Source organism: Magallana gigas, chromosome 4 (assembly GCF_963853765.1).
Source record: "Magallana gigas chromosome 4, xbMagGiga1.1, whole genome shotgun sequence".
Lineage (NCBI taxonomy): Eukaryota > Metazoa > Mollusca > Bivalvia > Ostreida > Ostreidae > Magallana > Magallana gigas.
In genome coordinates, this window is record NC_088856.1 from 34,424,268 (window position 1) to 34,449,109 (window position 24,842).

General features: G+C 33.8%; 2 protein-coding genes across 3 annotated transcripts; both read left to right on the forward strand.

Moving 5' to 3' along the window:
- Nucleotides 1-24,242, forward strand: LOC117682783 (uncharacterized). Of its 2 annotated transcripts, none has more exons than XM_066082205.1 (4): nucleotides 1-93; nucleotides 19,392-19,467; nucleotides 21,261-21,433; nucleotides 23,867-24,242. In XM_066082205.1, exons 1-4 carry the CDS (start codon nucleotides 57-59, stop codon nucleotides 24,046-24,048), a joined length of 468 nt encoding a protein of 155 aa, XP_065938277.1. In that variant the 5' UTR covers nucleotides 1-56; the 3' UTR covers nucleotides 24,049-24,242. The 2 variants fall into 2 exon arrangements, with proteins under 2 accessions (XP_065938277.1, XP_034307048.2); XM_034451157.2 differs by lacking the exon at nucleotides 1-93 and adding an exon at nucleotides 13,328-13,567.
- LOC136274710 (proline-rich antigen-like) lies at nucleotides 10,168-11,434 on the forward strand. The gene is made up of 2 exons (XM_066082211.1): nucleotides 10,168-10,329; nucleotides 10,482-11,434. The coding sequence occupies exons 1-2, from the start codon at nucleotides 10,218-10,220 to the stop codon at nucleotides 10,646-10,648; spliced, it is 279 nt and encodes a 92-aa protein (XP_065938283.1). The 5' UTR covers nucleotides 10,168-10,217; the 3' UTR covers nucleotides 10,649-11,434.
- Nucleotides 24,243-24,842: the final 600 nt, after the last annotated feature.

Here is a 24,842-nt window from a genome sequence, read left to right on the forward strand (position 1 = left end):
AGTGACATCATGTGATCATGTGACAGAGGCGGCCTACTGCTACTACTCCTCCTACTATGCCTACTATTACTGCTACTACTACTACTCCTACTAGTAAGTGTTTTACTAAATATCAGTCTCTCATTTCCAAAGACATACTTAAATATATACATCAACAGGATGCAAAACATTAAGTAATTTATTTATTATTTAACTCTCTAACTTTGCTTGATAAACTTAAATTGTAAAGGTTTATAAAGAAGATGGGTGAATAAGGCGTGTAAACTGCCCATATGGGGATAGATAAGATACTATGAAATTAAAATATGTCTAAGAACTTGCTTAAAACATAGCTTGAAACGAGGACCCCCTATAAATCCAAGATGGCGAGTGTCGTCCCTTTACTTTTTTTAATGTACATTGAATACACTTTTTTAAGATGACTGAAACGGGGGTTTTCAGTGTTTTTATTTAATGTAATACACAGAAATCCATCTAAGATTACCAATCTTAATCAATTTTTTCTTCGGGAACAAATAATTAAGAACTTCACTATCCAACAACCGAGCCCCTGTGCGTCAAACAGCATGTTCCGTACAGAGAAGTTTGTGAGCGCGGTAAAATGACGATTATCTCGCGGAAAGAGCATTAAAATGACATGAAACTGAACAGGGTGATTAATCTGGTAAATATAAACATGTTTAAAACAGTTATCATGTATTTACTCGATCTAATTACGGGTCAAAGCAGATAATTCGATCTCGTAAAAATGTAAACAAAGTACGGGGGTAGTGTCAAAACACGAACGATAATTCAGAGCATGTAAACATTAGTATTTTGATGAATCACACCTATAACAGGTCTTTGACAGGTAAACATTAAATAACTGAACATGATACGAGGCATTTTAACTAGAATTGCATGTCTGATGAAATACACAATGAAATATTAATAGAAATACTTAAGGTATCCGATCCATAATAGCCTCAGATTCAATGAATCTGGGTGCATAACAGATATGTATGGGATTAATACTCAGTATACTTGGAAATAATTTTCCTATTTAAGTATCAATATGTAAGAGTGTAATGTGTCCTAATTAATGACCTTTTTCTTTTTTTGAAGAGTTATTCCCCTTTGCTTTTATTCTATAAAAATTAATTCTAAAAAAATCTACACGGTATAAAATTCATTTTAAATAGTTTTTGTATTCCTGATGATAAAATACATCTTTCCACCAGAGCTTTTTTTGATATTCCTAGTAATTACTTTTTTATTTTAAAAAATGTGCTTGTCTCCATATGCCTTAATGCAATCTTCATTAATTAATTACTGCTTAGTTAATAATATTTTTGAAAATTTCTCTCGGTAAATCTTTTTCTAATCTTAAATGATTTATAAAAATATCAAAGTATTAAATACATGATGAATATTCAAGGTTGGAAAAATTTGGTCCTAATATGGATCGGATACCTTAATTGATCATAGATGATCATATAACATTTATACAAACTGATATTAATTCAAACGTAGGAAATCTTTAAAATCTTAGTACTGATTTTCAAAGGATATAATGCATCGCGCTTCTCACATTCTCATAGGCGCTGCTATATAGAAGATGATGCATCAACATATTTTAATTTTAACAATTTTATTTGGAATGAAAAGTTTTATTATAAGTATCATTTCTGAATTGAAAGAATATAATTGTTGAAAACGTTATTATATAATAATATATGTTATATCGCCGCGACATAAATTAACGTCTAGTTTATTGTCAGAGAGATAAGTCAAGCTATGACTTTAAAGGGTCATGGTCACGATTTTGGTCAAATTTCATTTTTCTGTTTTTATTATTTGCAATGCTTTAGAAATGCATTTCTAATGATCAAATGAAATGTTGGTGCCAGTCGTTGAGTTTTAAGCAAGATACAGGGCTCACAATTCTTCGTCATGTAAAGAAGGCTCATGTCCTGTTTTTGTTTACATAGGTTCAATATACCAGTAAAAAATCTTTTTAAAGCTGGTTTGTCTATCTTATTATTTATTTAAAGCATAAATAAACAGTTCCTTACGATTAACACATTTTTTTTAGGTCTAAAACTGGAATTTTCACTTCAACATTCGAAATGTAAATAAACGCTTTGTTTACATAGCGAAGATTTTGTAAGCTCTGTAACTCGCTTATAACTCATCAAATGGCACTCAAATTTTCGTTGCCTATTAAAAATGCCTTACTAAAGCATTGTAAACATTAAAATCGCAAAAAAAAAATTTGACCAAAATCGTGACCATGCCCCTTTAAATTTTTAAGCTTTTGCATGTTCAAATCTAGAAGCGTAAATTCGTCCTCTTAATTTTATAAGAAAAAGATAATTAATTAATGCCTGTTCGAACACAGGGTCGGCGAACAAATGAATCAAAGTACTGAAAGTACTGAAAAGCGCTAACCTAGCTTGGTTCTAAGAAAATTTACTGTGTGCAAGCGTAGGCGGAAATGAGCCTTATTGAAATTTTGGTTTATGTTTAATGAATATCAATTTAAAGTATCGAAGGCCAGATTTCTTTAAATATATGTTACTTTCTGAAGATGATGTGAATTAAAGCTGAACACGACTTGTTTATGGATACTTGCCTGAAAAAAGATATGTTAAAATCACAAATTATACCTTTTGAACAGTAATTTATCACAGTTTTTGACAATCTGTCATATTCTTGCAAAGAATCGATTTTATTTTTCTATATTTTAGCTTCTGAATACGCACTATATTTTTTCATCACTGCGTAGCATCCCGTGCTGATGTACGTAAGCCCCGCAAGCCAATCGTATCTACTCGGCCATTTCCGTCACCCAGATAACTGGTTCCCTATACCTCTAACCAGTTTAAATGATTATATTTCTGCTCATAGAGGGCAGTTATTCCTTGCACCGGAAATAGAAGTCTAACGACAATAAAGCGCTGAGCTATGCTTAGCGCTTTAAAAATGATTAAATGATGCCCTAACTTATTATATACTTGGAACATATAACATCTAAAAATGCTATGAAGTTTTATCAGATTTATTCATATCTATATGAAAAAGAGATAATTTTGTCTTCATAAATCAAAGTAACATGGATATTATAATAATAATGAATAATAATTATTTCATGATTGAAAACTAAAATGTGTTTGTTTTCAATCGTTTTTCTCATAAGGGATCTTGTATGAAATGACAATATTTATATAATGGTTTCGCGTTATATCGCAAAAGTTGCGCTTTAAATCGCGAAAGTTTCGCATTTATTAGCGAAAGTTACGCGTTATATAGCGAAAGTTTCGGGTTTATTCGCGAAAGTTACACGTTGTATCGCGTAAGTTTCGCGTTTATGCGAAAAAAAAATTTACCTACCAAAATGAGCTGAATGGGCTTTCGTACTGGTGAAATAACCGAGTGTATTCAAAATAATTTAATTGTTCTGTAGTATACCAACACGAATAAAATGAACAATATACGGAAATATGTGTTATTTTTCAAATAAACTTAATTCTTAACATTTAAAAACTACAGAATAATTATAGTTATTACATCTGTGTCAATATGAAACCAAACTCAAAGATTAGGAAGAAGTGCATATATATGGTTTATCTGATTGTGTTACTCTTTACATAACGGTGATATTTACTTACAGCTTTGAGGGCGGGTCGATCGCCGGGATTGTAATTAAGGTTTTCCGCTCTCAGCGGAAAACCTTACTATTATTCTGAAAAATTTCTTATTATTTTTTTTTTCTTCTAAACGCCAACTTTGATCCTTAATATCTCGCTCGTTTGTTCACCGATTGTTTTGAAATTTTCAGGACTGATAACATGCCGCGTGATGTTTTCGTTGCATATTTTAGTTGAGGAAAATCCCTCTCCGGTTTTGAGTTATTCCCCTTTTAGTAAAATTTAACGACTTCTTTTGTCCAGGGGGTTACGCTTAAACGATGACTGGTAGAGTCTCAAAGATGGGCTGGTTTGGAAGCTAATACATTGAATTTGTGCGAGATATATTTTATTTATTATTTAAATGCAAATAAAAGGGGTGGTATAGATGTTGAAACAAAGGTTAGAAAAAAAAATTTAAAAAAAACGCGTATTTTCCGTGTTAGTTTTCTACCTGATAAAAATTTGTTATAACATGTATTTTAAAAGTTCTTGGTCTTACCCAGACCTTTCATGCGGTATACCGAAAAAGGGGCTGGCCCTTATAATTAGGGAGTTAGAGGCGTCCAAAGTTTCTTGTCAATAACTTAAAAAGGAATAAACATTTCTAATGCATTATTGAAGCAAAGTTGTAAAGAAATTAATTTTGAATCCTTCTATAGTATTCAATTTAATGTTTTCGTAATTTATAGTCAGTATTTGCAGAAACAATTGTTGTCAGTTCGGTCCATTTTTGTGGGGGTGCGCACGTTTATGAGGTTATGAAAGGGCTTCTTGTAATGCACTAACTGATACATGTAGCGCGCAAAAATAATTCCACATAAAATTCCCAAATGTTTTTTTACATATGTACATTTTCATTTCATATAGATAAACCTCTTTGACCTTATTTTTGTTGTTTGTTTCATAACTGTGCCCCTGTCTATATTTAGATGCATTACGAGACTCAGGTAACCGATCGATAGGAGAGTCACTAGCTGTATTCAGGCCATAGCCTAGACGACAGTGCATGTGCTTGTAGAGCTGGACGTACACGATTAACGCCCCACTGTGTTACTGTAACAGGGACATTTTGAATTGTTTCAGTACTGGGAGATGTGTTAATAAAATGGTTCCAATGCATGGTAATTAAACTCAACTTTTCTACAATACGTATACACGGCCGTCATATAAAGCACAATGTGTATTACTGACATGACAAATGTACGCTGGGATTGCTCCCGATAGAACAATTCTTTTAAAGCAAAAAAAATAATACTGATTTTCGATGGATATAATATAATTATCATCGTGGAGATGATTTTAAAAAGTGAACTTAATATTCGTATACGATACTATTTGAATCCAAAGCCGCTAGTTTTAAGTTACGGTTATTAGGGATATTAACTATGACTTGCCCCGCGTTTCAGGTTTTTTACTTGCAAAACATCTACAAACGAAAATACCAAACAACCTTCAGCAGCAACTTATAAATTATTTATTCCATACACAATTCTAAAGAGGTAATTAAATAAATTTTATAAATGCTTTATACTTGTATTCGCTATCTTCCATGGAAAAAAGTGGCATGGAAAAAATGTTGTTCAATGTTCATCAAATCAAAAATAATTAACAAACTGTATATTGATAGATTGACATATCAACAAACATTCAGACCCGCAATGTGTTTTCTCACAAGTTCTATAAAACGTAGACTCAATGACTGAATTCTTTACCGTTTTCCGTCTGGGTTATTTTGAATCACGTGTGTACGTTATGTGTAGCCATATAGATGAACACTTTATAGCTGCTTGGTCCGATTTTATATCAAATTTTATGTACGCTTTTAAGGTGGCTCTATACACCACTTTTTGATGACGCAGTACGCAAAAAAATAAATCTGGAAACATGCATTTCCGGTACTGGCTGATTCAAACTGAGGTGAATTGTATGGGAACCGCTATTTTGAAAAATGTGTTAAATGAATAGATTTAATTTGATAATTGGAAAATTCATTACTTACAAGTAATGTGGTATGTGACACCTTCACGTTGTGTGGTATTATTTATCGAAATAAACAATAAAATCAAGTATAAATTTTTAAAGAGTTTCTTTAGCAACATCGATATGTTACACCGTAGCGCAGTGGGTTAGTGGGTTCACTACAAACCAGTAGGTCATGAGTTCGATTCCCGTTGAGAACGATAAATTTTTGAACTTTCCAAAAATTTCTAAAACGTATTTTTTGGTTGAATACCGTGAAAGAAAATTCTAAACAGGTGAAAATATTTCAATTATAATATACTTTAATGCACATTAATATCGACACCTAACGGGGATGAGAGGGTTGCTTTGAATTTCTCTCTGGTTGGGATACATAAATCCTATTAGCCTAGTCAATGTTCCCCTTTATTTATTTGACTTAGTTTTGCACTAAAGCGAATATATTCACTTATATAGGGCAAAGTCTATAATGAAATATGCATGTATTTATCATTCCAACATTATATTTAGGAAATTTTCTTCAACTCAGAAATGAAAAGTCCCCAAGGTGTTTGGGCCTTGGGACTTAGGAACGATAACCCTTACATGAGGAACTTTCATACCAAATAAAATTTTAAAGATTTTTTGTGTTTATTTGCAATTGTTTTCATTCAATTTTTTATTTCACATTTATTAAAATAAATTTGCTTATAACATCAAGCAACTTTTTCAGACGATTTGTCATCAGAGTAAGAAAATATGAAAAAATATGTTTTGGGGAAATACTAAAAAAAATTGCAATAATAACATTTTTGAATGTTAAGAAGTGTTATATTTTTTTTTATGTGTCCGAAGGAAATATCCATCATATGACAAAATAATTTCTCTCAATTTGTTGATAGCTGTCTTTTTAAAAAATATTTTACAAAAACACGAAAAAACATTAAAAAATTCTTAAAAAATACCTATAGTATCCCTATCGTCATTTTGATATTTGATAAGTATATGTTTTGTGGTCTTCTATTGAAAATTTGAATAAACTGTGGGTGTATAGAGCCACCTTAAACGATGGCTATGCTTAGTATATGTATAATAATAGACATTGCAGTAGTTTTACCCGTCAATTATGCCAAATTTTCATGAAGAAAAATACGTACAAAATTTGCTAACAAAACAAACGACATTAAAAGGTACCGCGTTATTTCGCCTCATGTTAAATTTCACCCTTGACGACGAGACGGGTATGGTTGTATTACGACTTTGACATCGCTTTAAATAAAGGTCGAAATGATCAGATTACAAATAAACATGTGTACGTTTTGTACGCTAATATTTCCAAAGTCTGCTTTCTTTATACAATCGATGCATAGCATGCGGGTTGAATAACCCCAATCATTCGGGGGACGAAACCAAGCGGTTTCCTTTTCTAAACATTCCCGTGACGCATTTTGGTTTGTTTTTTTCGTTTGCCCAAAGAGAAATTATTTTTATTTACTTTGAATATTTCTAACTTTAAAAGGAGACTGATTCTGCTGGTGTAAATAGGAGAAAGTCCATAACTTTCTAAGATAAATGGTTTGTATGGAAAAAAATTTGATACTGTAATTACAAAAAAATCGGACCTTTAAGTGTTTAATTTTTAACAGAAATTGTGTACATGCAGAGCAATGCAATGCTAGGACAATAAAATTCCAACAATGTATATGGTGAGGCCGGTCAGACTGATACTGGTTCTGCTTGTTCTACAAATAGCGAATGTAAGACGAAGTATTTGGGTGTTATATTTTAAACAAATATAAGTATTGCTTTCTTAAAAGCTTGCATTACTCAACAAAGTATTTTATTGGAATCATTCTTAGTTACCTTAGCTGCATATATGTACCGCTCGGTCTGTATCCCGGAAAAATTGACTACCATCCGAAATTTTTCATACAAGGTCTACAGACTTGCAGCTAACATTACCTTTAAAGATACATTTTAGAATTTGCCGCTGTTTATAAATTCATTAAAAAGACGCGCAGAATCAAGTGGTAATATGTCGTTTGATATGGGATTTATATTGTTTTCATTAAAATTATTTCATTATTTCAAGCTTGTGGGTGGAATGAAATCAGTTTCACTTGTTATATGACATAAAGATGTCCTCTCCCAACTTTTTCTCGAAGCAACTATTTTCATAAAATTTACATAAAAAAAATTGAATTATCATGGAGTTGCCCCCCCCCCCATTTTGGTAGCATGTAAAAAAAATGTTATGAAAATCATGAAATTATGAGTGAAATTTGAAAATTTTAGAAAATTCAAAAAAAAAATCTTTTTTTGCTTGTCAAGATTTGTTGGATGAGTTTGCGCCCCCCCCCCCCCACTTTCAAAAACGATGCTCCGTGCTTGGAAATTACTCATTTCTTTATTCCCCTCTTTAATAAACAAAACAAACCAACAAACATAACCGATCCAGATAAATATAATTACATGTATCAAAAATAAACTTAAAAAACAAACTACACATTCATCCTTCACCCACAATATTGCTTTTTCGATATTTGTCATCGTTGTAGACCCGTGTAACAATCGGTTAAGTAGGTGCTTGCACGAAAAAGAACCCCTTGCTGATCTACATTTTCATTAACGCATACAAAGAAAAAATATATTTTGATTTATTTTTGAATTTCTTTTGATGTAAAAAAAAAAAAAAAAGAGAAGAAATTGGTTCTCAGTCTCTCTGTATGCCTGTTTGTTAGCGGTTAATCAAAGTTCATTTTGAATATCCTTTTGTAATTTAAAAAATGCGATGTAAATTTTTTTCATGCAATATTTCGGATAAAGCAATGAAGAGTTGTTTCTTGAGATTTTATTAGACCATAAAATTGTAAAATGCTAACATTGAAAATTGTGCCCGATTTCTTTTTTTTTTTAAGGTAAAACTTTATTGATTTAAAAAATGGTTCTTTGAGACAAACAAATTGACATAATCAATAAGAGTTTGACAATCTCTAACTGCAGATCTGTAGCTTTTAGTCAGAAAAAGAATCGGATGGACGACCTAGGACACAGATCGTCTATCCGAATTTCTTGAAAATTGCCATTTTTTTTTTGACGCGGACGCAATACTCACCGAGACTGAATGGTTCGTATCTTAAATTTTAAGTTTTAACTGCTTTGAAAGGTAATATTGGTTTTCTGATAATTATGAACATGAATAATTAAATAAAAATGGTTAAAATTACAGTAAAATTACCGGCATCGGTCTTCTCCGTGCGCGGATCTAGAAGGGGAAGTGTTCCAGACCCCCCCCCCCAGCGAAATTTCTTTCAATTACGTGTACATTATAAACTTACCAAATATGCCTCGGACATCCCTTGGCAAACTCAAATAACCGTCTGACTTTTCAACCCCCAACCCGGAAAAATTTTCTTATCCGCGCATGTTCCCCCTCCTCGATATACAAAATTATTCCTCAAAACCCCTTGTAAAATTTCCAGGATCTCCGCATATATACTAAGAGATTCATTGGCGCTTGCGTTCGATAAAAATGCGTGCAAAACGTTTGCCAATGGTCTTTTTACCTTCGTACCGGGCATAACCACAGTCCCACTCTGTGAATAAAATGCGGCGAATCAAACTAGAGACAACGTGTTAAGATCTGTATTTGCTTATAAACATGTAGTATCATCGTGCAAAATGCACTGTTCAATTATAATTTCTTTTTACTTTACTTGTATCAACATCTGTTTCGTAATTTTTTCTCACAGTTTATTTCTTACATAGTTACTTTTTTTAATTAGTGATTGACACTTTTCAGACTTTATATGTGATTTCAAAGAGACAGAGTGTGTCATGTCTCAAGAACTGTTAATCTCTTAAAACAACATTGTGCAATTATCAGATTTTCATTTCTTGGACATCAAAGACTCATCGAGTTTATTTAATTATTTTATATCTGTGAACCTTTCACTCAGCTTACTTATATCATTACCTTTCAATTGCAATTTATACTCATTGTTAAGATTCTTATAAATAGTTATGTACAATTGTCAATGCACAGTCTGGAATACGGCGGCCAGCCCCGGCAACGTCCGACTCTCCCAGAGTCTTGAGTCCGGAGGCCACTTCTGGCCATATCCGACTTGTTTGTAACATGTCTGTCTGTTAAATTGTTATAATGTTGCCATCGTTGAGTCTCGTCCAATAATGTGGAATCCTGCATCAATTGCCTGTTTATTTCTCTGGAACTGTATACTGGTGGACCTTCGGGAATACGGCAAACTTACCCTTCGTTTTAGCTTACGGCCCACAGCGCGCCCCAACCTTTTACCTTATACACTTTACGCCAACATTCCCTCACCCGGTTCGTACTGCACACGACCGATGCAGATCCAGACGATTTCTCTATCATCGTAAAATCTACGCGGTCACAGAAATATAATACTTTGATTCTCAGTGTTTACACATCTAATATTGTACTATGGCCAGCTATCAATTTTTTGTAATACCGTCACAAGTATGACGCAGCTACGACGGAAAACCTAATCGTTGCTTGCAACGAGCTCGTCTCTAGTTGGAGTAATCATTGTGATTGCTATTATAATGGTGGTTATAGTCATTGTAAAGAAGAAACACTCAGCAAGGGCCCACAGGATCCACGGCGGCACCGTCGTCACCACAGTCCACGCACCACCGCCCCCTCAACCGCAGCCAGGTCAGCGCCACCTAGTGCCGCTTCTCTTCGTCATAAATACTGTTAATGTGAATCCTGATTAAAGTTTCACAAATATAAGTACTTAAGTGCATATATTTGTGTATTGTACACAATATTACAACAAGTACTTAATATAATTCATTTTATTGTAGGGGCATATGGATATGGTGGTCCCGGAATGGCCCCACAATACAACCAGAATCCCGCCTATCCTCCCCCGGGCGGCAGTTACCCACCCCCGCCACCTCCGGGAGGCAGCTACCCGCCACCCCCAGGAGGAAGCTCCCCGCCACCGAGTTACCCGCCACCCAAATATTAGAAGTTGTCCGATAGGTCCGATTGACCGGACGTTATTGTTACCATGTGTCCGTGGAAATTCTTGTTGCTGTGATTTGTACCTAAACACTTTATTATGAAGTATCATGTCGCTGAATACGACAAAATTTGTTATAGTCAAATCTTGTAATTCTATCACTTTATGAGTGAAAAGTCACGGTGGTTAACCTGCATGGTTAAAATGTTGCAGTTCCGGCTGTAATAATAATATATCACAATGGTAATTGCTTGCATTCTCAGACAATGTACAAATAAATGATTAATGATATTGGTAGCAAGTTCTGTGACGATGTTATCGCCTTGTAGATATATTTTAGTACATGTAATTACAACTTACAAATCTAAATCTTGTGAATGACATAATAATACATTTATTTAAAGATCATTGCTACTGGTAAAACTTCAAACGTATGAATTTTTCTCCTTCAATTATCTTATTGTTAATTGAAATCTAATTGATATAGACAATAAGTTACTTCCTTTTCAAAACACACATGTTACTGTTTCCCGTGCATTGGAGACAATTGCTGAGAGCATTATACGAACATGATTGAATCGCGTTTTGCTCTAAGTTAGCTGCAGGTCTGTAGCTCCAGGTCGTCCATCCGAATTTATTCAGACCGGGAGCTACAGACCTGCAGCTAGCTCTAAGTGTAATGTGTTTATCTTAAATAATTGATCAGAGATTTGATATAAGGTTTAAACCAGATAATATCTTTTATATTTAAAATATTTTTTTTAGGATCTTGGCACTTGGAATAAAATTTTAATACAATCTTTTCTTGGGTGTACTTTTTAATAATGTATTGGTGATTATTAATAAAATTGAATATATTTTGCATGAATTCAAACTAAAAGGGCTGTGGATGTAGAGAGCCCCTTTCCGGATGGATATCATTAATACCATTGATTAATTCCACTATGCCCTGGAATGTCAGACATTTTTTTAGTCTGCAAGCCAACAAACTAATTAATAAGAATATTTAACAAATGTTAATATCTATAAAGGATCCCTTCGCATTTGTAAATTTGTAAATGGCATGCACCATTTTATGCAGTGAAATGTAGGAAATCCACCACGAATTTGATAGCTTTTTAACAAGGGTGGATTAAAATGAGACATCCTGATCAGTTAACAGCTTGAGTCGTTTTTAAGTCAAAAGATTAGCATAATGCATTATTGGCGATTTTATAAACCCTGTAACGGTGAATTCCGTTCTGATTTCGTGACCGTAAAAATGTTTAGAATGGGTAGACGATATGCACATGTATATGAAGAAGTCAATGTAATAAGCAGACAGGACTCATTTACATATCATGTGACTTGTTTTTCTTCAAATTCCCACTAGTTGTAGTTTTTTTCAAAGGGTGGCACTGTAGTTCCCAGGTCGTCGATCCGAATTTTTTCAAACCAGGAGCTACAGACCTGTAGCTAGTCATTCACCCGCTGTTCTTCTTAGGGTCAAATCTATATATCTTTTTTTTTTTTTTTGAAAAAAAAATCAATTTAAATTATGCAAATTCAAATCGATAAGACACATATTCATATATTGATACTTAGAATTATGTTTCGGTTTTTCTACATGTACTTTACAGATATTTTTGTGATGAAAACAGAAATAGGCTGATCGATCTTATATAAAGAAGTGGGCGCATTAGGTGTGGACAGTGCGTGGATTCGACAGGAACCTGGACGGACAGGGAGAGTGAAAATTGAATCGATTTTTCTGCTTTTTTATGTCTATGTTTTATGTTTTATGTCTATATTGTTTATGTTTTTAAGACTAATATATCAAATATTTATATCATTCTTTTACACGTAGACAATCTTTTTTGTTCAGAAAATAAACATACACTGTATTATATAAACTATGCAAACTCAAGGTTCTGAAGAAATTTTTATACTCATACATGTATATTTTCAATCATATCTTTGTTTACCGCTTGATGCTGTGTTATTTTCTTTTCTTTTTTCATGTATTATGTGTTCAAAGTGGCATATAGGCCCGACGGGCCGGGTGTTTAATCTATGCTGACTGTTGTTAATATTACACTTGGAAATGTATACACATGTCACTATAAATAAATAAATTACTTACTTACTTATAAAGATTACACACTTAACAAAAAATATGTGGTTTTAAAAACTTCTTTACATTGTATATATCACATACACAGAGTAAGTGTCCAGTGGCTCACTGGGTACGATAAATTCCTGTTTTGGGTTCGAATCCTGTTGGTGCTATATAGACATGTGATTCTATCACTTTATTTAAATGTATAATCTGTGTGTGTTTTTTTTAAATATTTGATTGATTTTGCATTTTGAGCTATGGTATGTTAGTTTTTAATTAGATTTCGACTGTCTTATTTTCAAATTAAAAAGTGATTAACTTTCTGCCTTCTAGCACGTCTACAAGTAAACAATGGTTACATAGCTGAAGATAGGCGGTGCGTTTTAAATAGTGGGCAAAATATACTTCAACATCCAAGAAATTAATACCTTGCAATATTTAAGTACATCTGATCAAATGTTGTTACCGCCTGTGTATTGGGGCGTTGTGGCTATTTAAAAATTCCAATTCATTTGTGTCAATGACTCCTGCAAACTTAATACTATCTTGTGAACTCACCCTTTTTGTCACAATTCTGTACGAAAGCAGACGTCCAATCTAACATTTAAAACGACACAATTGCATTGAACTTACTTATTAATCTTAGTTAGTTGGGCGTATGGGGATTATGAGACAATTACAATAAAAATGGGATTAAAGTGTTTTAAAAAAGATTAAGTTTGGAATTGGAAACGAGTTGAATCACTTTCTGTTTAGCTTCGCTGCAGTTAAAATGCTGTCAAATTCAGCCTTATATTTGGGATTGCTCACTTTATTTCAATATTTGGGTAAGTAAACTTTTGTACTTTTTACGAGGCACAGTATTATCAATTTTACTTAAAATTTTTTTCAGCTACTTGCACGATACGAGTTTTATACTATAAATTTCAATGTCTAGAATTGATAGTTCTGCTTAATTTTCTTCACCAAACTTAGAAACGAGCACAGAAATCAAAGATCGAACCATGTTTACAGAAGTGGTATACTGCCGGTAACAGTTTCTTAATGATATTAATTACAATGAAACAGTATACAGTTGTTGACTGGGGTCGAGGGCAACAGTTGATCTGTCGGACCGGCTCGCAAACTGTTGCCCAAGGCCGAAGGCCGCGGGCAACAGTTTGCGAGCCGGTCCGACAGTTCAACTGTTGCCCGAGACACAGTCAACAACTGTTTTGTTATACCCCTTCAAATTAATAACACGTTTTCGCGGAATGTGACGTCATCGGTCAACAGTCTTTTTTAACAGTCGATTTTAACAGTTCCAATCTAACAGCTCCAGTCCAACAGTCAAAATGCTGGACTTTTTTTCGTATATAATTATATCGTAACTGTTTTACAGGGGTATAACAATTTATATTGTTTTTCTTAAGTCGTTCCTATATCAAGTTCAGTTTAATCACTCAAACCAAATAATTTGGTACAAGAGGAACATATATATAATACACACAAATACAAATCGTCAGAGGTGCATACAAACAGGTACATTTTCATACAGGGAAAAAATATAAATAACTAGACACGATCTCGTTGCGAGCAACGAGGAGGTCTTCCGTCCGTTTTGTAGAATAAGGAATGACCTTATTCTTGATCTTCGTCAACGAAACTTATCCGGAAAAGGAGGCGGAATCTATGAGTGTAATGGGTGAAAGACTATCTATCCCTTTGGTGTCCCTTATTTGAGGGATCAGCTCCTTTTCATTCATTTTAGTTAAAAGGTATTTTTGTCTACCGCTAATAAGTGTTTGGAAATTGGTTACCGTTTTTGAGATATTTGGGAAAAATCGTTTTGATATCCGGTCCTAAAACTCCTTTTAGGGTCCAGATAACAAACAATATATGGTTGTACATTGTAAAGCTCAATATTTTGAGCATCTTTTGTTAAATACTGCTTTCCTGAACTTTCATCTATTTCGAGATATTGAAGATCAAAGTGTTGGACTTCTGGCCCCTTAAAATCCCTAATTACATAACATAGGAGGAAATGATTACCATGTATAGGCAAATAACCTTAGAATGAACATAATTGGCTTTATAACGTATCACAAAATATTTCACAGTTAAAAGTTATCATCAAAAGACTTTAGAGCCCCCTTAGCCCCTTATTTGAAGAGCCAGCCCCTTTTTCTTGATTTCATAAGAATTTTTTGGTCAATTCAAACACATTTTGTTCAACAAGTGTTTACAAATTTTGTACCGTTCGCGAGATATCTTGAGAGGGTCGTTTTAGGGGCCGACCCTGTAACTCCTTTAAAGGACCGCATAGCAAAGAAATTATGGTTGCATATTGTTAAGCTCAATACTTTGAGCATCTTTTGTTCAATATTGCTTTTCAGAATTTTCCTCCATTTTGAGATATTGAGAATCAAATTTTTGGACTTCTGGCCCCTTAAATCCCCTAATTATGTAACATAGGAGTAAATGATTGCCATGTGTAGGTGGATAACGTTAAAATGAACATAATTGCTTCTATAACGTATCACAAAATATTTCATAGTGAAAAGTTATCATTAAAAGATTTTAGAGCCCCCTCAGCCCCTTATTTGAAGGGCCAGCCCCGTTTTCCTGATATCACATCAAAGCTCTTGACTTTATAAAGATTTTTTGTCCTACATGTTATAACAAAATACAATCGAAGAAAGAGATATTGAAGGAAAACCACGAAAAAACACGACGCTTTTTTAACTGTAATTTTCGAGCTCGGGCGAACTTCGCCGCTTTTGGTCACAGGAAAATACATATACCACATGTCAGATCTACAACCTTTTGTCTACAATCCCTGAAATTTTGAACTCAATATCTTCAACCGTTTAGGAGTTTACCCCTGGACAAGCCGACCCTCTGAAAATCGTTAAATCGTAAATAACTCAAAACCGGAAGTGACGTCATCATTAAAAAAAATTTCCAATAAGGTTCAGGTCATTATCTATCAGACCTGAAAGTTTCATGTAAATCGGTGGAGTAGTTTTAGAGAAATCGCGTACACAAAATTGGTTGGAAAAAAAAAGAAAAATAACTAGAGCAAAGCTCGTTGCAAAGCAACGAGTGGGTCTTCCGTTAATGTCGGTAGTAAAGCTGGAAGTTCCTGTAAGAAGCAGAGCTCTTTAACCAATAACAAGAGTACCTTAAATAAAAAGATGAAAAAATCGAATTATTCCTGGTACGACTTAACAAAAACCGAATAATTTTACGTACGACTTAACAAAAACCTTTCCGATTTCAAGAACGACTTAAAAAAAAAAATCCGAATGTGTTACAGTACGACTTAACAATTAATTTTTAGGTACAAGTTAATTTAACCAAGAACTTGATACTAATTTCTTAACCAAAAACGCGGAATCAAATTTTCCGGAAAAATCATTTTTTGAACTCGTATATCTCTTTAATGCATCGTCCGATTTTAAAACGGATTTCAGTGTTAGATTCAGCTTGATAAGCTTGATAAAACACATATTCATTTTTGATTTGATCAGCAAATTCATTTTTTCGAAAAATTTGTTTCACTTCCGGTTTCGACCGGAAGTGACGGATTTTTATTTCCAGCCTTATTGCACATGTAAATTACCAAATTCATAACCACAGAAAATTTCGAGACTCTATCTTAAAGCGTTTTTGAGAAATGTCGCGGACAAAATGACTTTTTTTAAAGTTTAAAAATGACGTAACGTCAAAACGGAAGTGATGTTGTTATGGAAACTTTAACATCTTTGAGGCAATATAATTGCACATAATCCCTGAAAGTTTCCTTTAAATAAGTTGAAAACTTTTTGAGTTATGAAGCCGAAAAGGAGTCAGAAAAAAAAGAAAAAGAAAAAAAATAATAATAACTAGAGCAAAGCTCGTTGCAAAGCAACGAGTGGGTCTTCCGGTGGTGTCGAAAGTAAAGATAGAAGTTCCTGTAAGAAGCAGAGTACAAACCAACTACAAAGAAAATAAAAAAGATATTTTTTAAAAATCGAATAATTCTTAGTACGACTTAACAATGTTTGAATGATTTCAAGAACGAATTAACAAATACCTTTACAATTTCTAGAACGACTTAATAAAAAAAAAGTCCCGAATGTCTTCAAGAACGAATTAACAATTTCCGAATTATTTTAGGTACGAGTTAATTTAACTTCAAACATAACACTATTTTCTTAACCAAGAATGTGGAATCACAATTTCCGGAAAACTCAATTTTGAAATCCCAATATTTTTGTAATGCATCGTCCGATTTAAAACGGATTTCAGTTTTAAATTAAGCTTAATAAAAGCTCCTTTGTTGCTTTATGATTTAACTCAAATTATTGGTCAGAAGAGAGTTATTATAAAAAGACCTTATAGCCCTTCTGGCCCTTAATTTGAGGGGTTAGCCTCTTTTTCTTGATATCAAATAAAAGGTCTCGCTAATATAAGCATATTTTGTTCTACAAATGTTCACGAATGGTTAACCGTTATCGATATATCTAAACAACTGTATTTTAGGGGCCGACCCTTTAACTCTTTACCGGGGCCACTAACAACAAAATTTATGGTATCATATTGTTCAGAACATTATTTTGTACAACTTTTGTTCTACATTGCTTTTAAAAAAAGTTCTCCTTTTTCAGATATTAATGATCAAAGTTTTGAATTCTGGCCCCTTGAAACCCCTAATTACGTAATATATGACTTAGGTGTGATACTGTATAGATAAACAGTTGTACAATTAACATTTTTGCTTCTATAATTAATAACAAATTATTGTTCAGTAAAGAGTTCTTGTAAGAAGATTTAAGACCCCTCTTGACCCCTTATTGGAGGGGCCAGCCCCTTTTTCTTGATATCAAATGAAAGGTCTTGCAAATATAAACATATTTTGTTCAACAAGTGTTCACGAAATGTTAACCGTTCTAAGGATATCTTTACAAATGTGTTTTAGGGGCCAGTCCTTTATCTCCTAAATGGGGTCATGAACAAAAAAATTTAAGGTGGCATATTGTACAGAACATTATTTTACGCAACTTTTGTTCTACAATGCTTTTCAAAATATTTCTCCTTTTTCATATATTAATGATCGAAATTTTGAATTTCTGGTCCCTTGAAACCCCTAATTACGTAACATATGACTTCAGTATGGTACTGCATAGATAAACAGCCCAACAATGAACATTTTTGCTTCTATAATTAATAACAAATTATTATTCAGTAAAGAGTTATTGTAAGAAGACTTTACAGCCCACTTGGCCCCTAATTGGAGGGGCCAGCCCCTTTTTCTTGATATTAAACGAAAGCCCGTGTCATTTGAAACATCTTTTGCATTACATGTTTTAACAAAATATTTATACATCAAAAGATATCACAGAAAATGTGCAAAAATTTAGTGAAAAAATTTGGTGCCAATTTTCAGGTTTAGGCGAGCTTTGAGGCCTAAAGCATTTTTCATCATTGGAAGCATGGGGGTACATCTACATACATTCATCTACAATCCCTGAAAATTTCAAGCTTCTATTTTGATTAGTTTCGGAGGAGATGCGTGGACAAAATGACCCTTAAATATTTACAAAATCCTCAATATCTGAAACCGGAAGTGACGTCATCATTTGAAAATTGTATTATATGTAGCGCCGATCATGCTTTATGCGTCCTGAAAATTTTGTGCGAATCGGTTGGATAGTTTTTGAGAAATTGCGCTTCAAAAAAGTCAGAAAAAGAAAAAAAAGAATAATAAAGAAAAAGAAACCGTAGAATAACAAGAGGGTCTTCCGTTGGAAACGGAAGACCCTAAAAAGAAACCGAAGAATAACAAGAGGGTCTTCCGTTGGAAACGGAAGACCCTAATAATAATAGGGAAAAAGAAACCGAACGAAAACAATAAGGTCTTCCGTTGGAAAACGGAAGACCTTAAAAAAGGACAGACTATAGAATCACTACTTATGTAAGATTTTGGTATAAAGGATCATAATAGGAAAACAACTAAGAGGAGCAGACAGCATCAAAAATATTTGAAATAAATACAGATAATTTTCTTAGCGATTTACAATTGCAATTAGTCATATCGAGGTGTGGTTATTTCTAAATTATACACTTAACAAGTTGAGTAGCTATTTATATACATGAAAGTCGGTCATGTGATAAAATCTCATTAAGCCGAGGGCTATATTGTATAATTATTGCTGTTGTTGATTGATGAAAAAAAACAACAACAATAACTTGTTTTATTATATGATTCAACGACGAATAGTATTGATACAGACATCAAATTGAGTGTAATTTGAAGCCATAGCCAAAAAATTGAGAAACGCGATATTTCATTGGACGATCTATTTTTAGTCCAATGTAGAGGAAATCAACTCCTATGTCATGTGCAGGGGAATAGGATATGAGCCAATCATATAATAAAACGGTTTACGTATACACGTGACTACGTATATCGCTATAACGTGATTATGGTCTTTATTTTGGCTTCGGTGTATCACAACGCAATATCATAAGTTGATATGCATCAACAAACGATCAAAGTTTGATAGTTGATCGGTTTTTCATTTTTTTTTAAATTTCGAAATGACACTGTTTTTATTCATTAACCTGGAACCAATACTTTTTCTGTATTGTTTGCCAATAAAGCCTGAGTATATGATCTGATTTCAGGCCACCACGTGACAGAGGCGGCTTACTGCTTCTACTCCTACTACTATGCCTACTATTATTGCTACTACTCCTACTAGTAAGTGTTTTGTACTGTTCAATGACTGGATTTCTAAAATAACTTTACTACCATTAACACTTTTTCTCATTGTAAGTCCTTTGTAGTATACACTCATTAGGCCTTTATATAAACCGGTTTTCTTACTTTTTGTCCTATAGTCGGTCCCAAGATGTTTATGCAGCACATTTGGACGATTTTTAATTAAAATACACATACCTCTGAAAGAAGTGCCATTGAAATTGATGAAAGGAAAATTTTCCAAGAAAACTTCATTCACACATTATCATTTTTTCCTCGTAAAAATTCACAGGATCGAAAACAGATTTGCTACGGAGATTTATAATAATGGGGAATGTTGACATCTTTTCTCCATCCGGAAATCACTCAGAATACCTCGCACAATTTTTCAATGTTTTCATCCGGGTACCTTCATCTCTTAAGCAATAGAAAATCCCCGTAGACTTTTTACTTTTTAGCCGCGTATTGAAACCCGACAAGCTAGAGGGGACGTTTCAAAACGAAATTCTTGGGATTTTTTCATACTATGGAATGAACCTCGTCTGAACCAAGAGGTATTTATAAATATCGAATAATTTAAGAAAATATGCGGCAAAAATATCTTGGGACAGACTTTAATTGTACATTGTAAGTACTTTTTGTCGTTCGATGATTTAACTATATTTACTACTGCTACAATTACTCTGACTAGTGATTATTCATTTGTGCTGCACAATATTTTAATTTCTTCCTACTTTCAATGCTACTTCTTCTATCAATTCTTCAAATTGTTGGGTTCAAATCAATTTGAATAAGTTTTACATATCGTTACCGATCGATCACGTGATGATTGTTGGGTCACGTCATCATCTTGTATATGATCTATATCCCGGTCACATTACAAGCACGGTCAAAGTGTAGTACAAAATTGGATAAGCTTAATAAAGCAGTTATTTCAGGGTTACTGATTAGGGAACTGTAATTTAAACAAATTTTATTGAATAAATTTAATAAGATTGGACTACAGGCATAGCCAACGTATATCCTCTCCTTGCATAGAAGATCAAGTTACATCAATTTTCATAAGTATATAGGATAGTACACATATCGATCTATAATCATGCATTTGAATAATATTTGATTAATAACATACATATATTATTGGTGAAATGTAGAGCTATAATAATATATGGGGGAACTGTAGGTTTTGGTCCTCAGTGGTTATATCTAGGTCTATGTGTGGCATGATTTCATTAATGTGTTCGAAGATATTTCGTGTTACGTGGTCAGGATGTTGCTTGCTAATACATGTATGAAACATAGGCGTCGGAACCGGCCGGGGGGGGGGGGGGGGGGGGTGGGGGGGGGGAGAGGACTAGGGGCCTACCCCCCCCCCCATTACACACACACACACACACTTACTTTTTGCATAGTAATACTGAACCATAACCTAAGACTTTTTTAAAAGAATTTTTTTTCCTTGTCAATTTTCAATTATCTTCCGACGCCACAGTGAAGAATTTTACATGATAGGGGACTTATCTATAGACTGTAGCGAATTTTTTTCGCCCATAAAATGTTGTGTATTAACAGTAATATAATGTTGTAAGTGTAATAACAGAAGCGCTAGTGAGCAGCGATCCTACCCCCCCCCCCCCCCTTCTCGATTTACGGACTCCGACAACATTCATTGTCCTTCTCTGTCATTTTCCCCAACTAGGCTTATAATAATTGTAGATTACCAGATGACGGTCACATTGTGTGTCTATTATTTATTGGACAAACGTTTTACATAACTGTGATGTTACTTGTAGCACCAGCGAGGGGTCGATCGCCGGGTTTGTCATTGGGGCCATCATTGTGGTAGTAATTATCGTAGTGGTCATAGTCATCATCAAGAAGAAGCAGATGGGTAGGACTGGCCGAATCCACAACGTACAGACCGCCACCACTGTCACCACCGTCCACGCACCACAGCCGCAGCCAGGTCAGCACCACATAACGCCACTTCTCTCTACTATTTTGAATACTCACTAGACTTTGACCCGTGCATTCACGGGTTGACATTGCATATGATATCGGACATTTACGAAATAGATACATCGACACAACGTATTGTTGACATTTACACAACTAAGCTTTAAGCCTACAATAATGCTATTAATTTTACTACACTCTAGTTAGAATAATCTAACTGTGTCTCGAAACAGACCTTCACCACAGATAGAACTTGCAGAACCGCTCCGAAACGATTTTGGAGAAAATTAATGAAGCTGCATCGAAAAATAAGGTTTTTTTAAATTCATAACAAACCATTTTGAGGCTGTAAATGTAAATACCTTTCATCTAAAAATTTAATTTATAATAATGAAGAATTCAACACTTTTTAACCAACGTTTTCTACTCGCTTCGAATTTACACACCATGTTGACATTCGGAACTTTCGGGATATTTCATATTAAATGTTAGAGTTAGAGTTATCTCCCGTATTTCCTTTGATGTACAGAATAAATGAAAAGAAAGTGATCATGAGCGCACAAGATGGTAAGTTTGCAGGAATCCTCGACACGAATCAATTGGGATTTAAATGTCTATAACCTCGAAAGGCTATGTACAGGTTTCAACAAAAATATATTATGTTGAGAGTCGAAGTACATGGTTATTCTGGTTATTAAAAACTCACAAAGCTTTCAAAAAATGGCAATGAGAGGTAAACCAATAACTAGTTGGAAATGTTAATGCAAACATATTTTAATGAAGTTATAATTGTGTATATCCTAAAAAACTAGTAATAAGAAAAGATTTTTTTTATAGTGTTCATACAGCAGATCTAGAAATCAATAATAACAAATTAAAATATACCGGTATGTTATAATTCAACATCATGTTATAATAACAAACATTTAATAAGACAAAAAAGTTTAATTTAAAAAAAAAAAAGACCACCAGTTGGATTTGAACCCAAAACACTGAAAGTATGTATTCACTAATCCAGGACGAAACCACTGAGCCATGCGAGACTTGTCAATATGTGCTCTATAAAGTACTGTTTGAAACAACACTGTCATATCAATGGACTTTGATTTTTATCCCTTAAAAAATAATTTGAAAAAGTACATAATTAGTCATCTCTGGGTCATCTCTCCATCTTTTTTTAAAAAGCGACATTTTAAATGTTGAAATATGTTATCTTTACACGTTTCAAATTTGTGGAGAGAAGACCCAGAGACAACAAAATCATTTTAAAACAGTTGTAAATAAGTAGGATTTTGCATGAATTGCATCCTGTTGCTATATTTAGACCCATATTATGATAAAACCTTTTGATTTTCAAATATTTTTCCACTCATTCCACATCCAACAGAAACCAAATAACGGTTATAATTCGAAAAATATTCATAATTAATTGATGAAATTTTCACTCTGCTTGTGCGCCCAGATTCCTGCCGAATCTACATCTTAAGCGCCCACATTCTTTACACGTATTTGTGATATCGTTTCTGAGAGTATCCATGCAAGTGTAATTTTGTGAATACATAAACTTAAGGTGTCATAACAGTATTTCACTGAAGGTTCACGTCAAAACATGGCTGAGCCAAAATAATTCCCGAATTTTCCTTTGAATTCGGGGCGTTTCCGCACGCGACAGGAGCTGATTTTTTTGTGAGATGAAAAACAATGTGTAAGAGGTCTAACTATCCCATTTTTGTAATAATGCGAGGTCATTTGAATTTTTGATGCGTGTTGTTTCTGGAGGGGGGTGAAAAGGCCCGGGCTTGATTTTCAAGCACATGTGTAACTTCGAGGTAAACAAAGTCTCACGCCTTTGCTGGATGCACGTGTGTATTTTGCTAGAAAATTGTAAATGAAGCGTTGTTTAAAAAGATGCCAAGAGGATTTTTTCCAGAAGTTCGTTTTGAATTTTTAATCTGTATGTAAAGTTGTGCAATTTTGGTAAAAATATATAGTAAAATTTAATACTGTAGTGACACCTGCAAGAGCCTCCCGTGATTTAGCGTGAATATAATGCATGCGCAATATTGTAAAATCCAAAAAGTCCAGATGGTTTCCGGATATTTTTAATAGGAATTTTCGTTGATTATTAATTAGCAAAGCTTGACAGATGAAAAAATAAAAACAAATTGGTAATCTGCAGGTACCAATGATGTTTAAAATATATAAAACAAAAGACAATACTCTTCCGATTTCTAGGTATTAAAGCCCAAAAATTCGAGTCTATTATTTTGATATAGAAGTATAGATGTAACTTCTATAAATCAAAAAAAGATTTATAAAAAAGAATATATCATTACAAAACTACAAACATTCAAATCAGTTAAAACACAAAATGTTTATAATATCAAGTATATTGACAGACATCACATACATGTTGTAGTAATTATTGTTTAACTATTTGTAGGATATGGTGGCCCCGGAATGGCCCCACAGTACAACCAGAACCCCGCCTACCCTCCACCGGGCGGCAGTTACCCACCCCCACCACCCCCGGGAGGCAGCTACCCACCCCCGGGAGGCAGCTTCCCACCCCCGGGAGGAAGCTATCCACCCCCAGGAGGAAGCTACCCGCCACCCAAATATTAGAGGTTGTCCGAAAATTGGTTGTTACTGGTGTTGGGTGTACGTGAAATTCTTGCTTTGAACAAGCTAAAACGCTGTGATATCAAACTTATAAATTCATCAGGATATAAAACAGTTAATATTACTATTAATGAAAAATAACGGACGGCTCTGTTTGTCGTTATAACGTGCATGTATGTTGTTGAAATAAAACAAAAAATAAACAAATATAAAATGCAGTGTTTTTACTTTGGTCGCTAAACCATGTCAGAGGGAGGTCCAGGAAGGGGTTTTTATGGGATGAATATTTTAAAATATTACACTGAAAAATATACGAACGATTCATGATTTCATCAAGGAAAGATCTCAACTTGTATTTTGTCTTGTTGTTGTTTTTTTTTTGTGGAAAAGAGGGTATAAAATCTCAGTTGACAGTTTCTTGTAAAAATGGAGCAATCAAATTCTATTATAATTTATAAAAACCCCATGTGTATACAATGAAATGCAAATGGATAAGACAAAATATTTCAACGTTTGACGCGGCAAAATCTTCGTATATTTCACTGGACATTTTTAAAAAAAAACGTCAAATAAAATATCTTCGAACACATAAAATCTTCGTATATTTTAATGGACATTTGAGGAAAAAGTCACATCCATTAGAAAGTGAACTATTCTCATATCGTAGCTCCAAAGCTAATTAGAATCATAGTCTTTCCACGGAATACAACTTATATTCAACAGAACCTCCCACCCCCGCCTTTTTCTATTGCTCGACTGTGAGACACTGACCAGACTGTAGTAGTGGCCAGATTTTT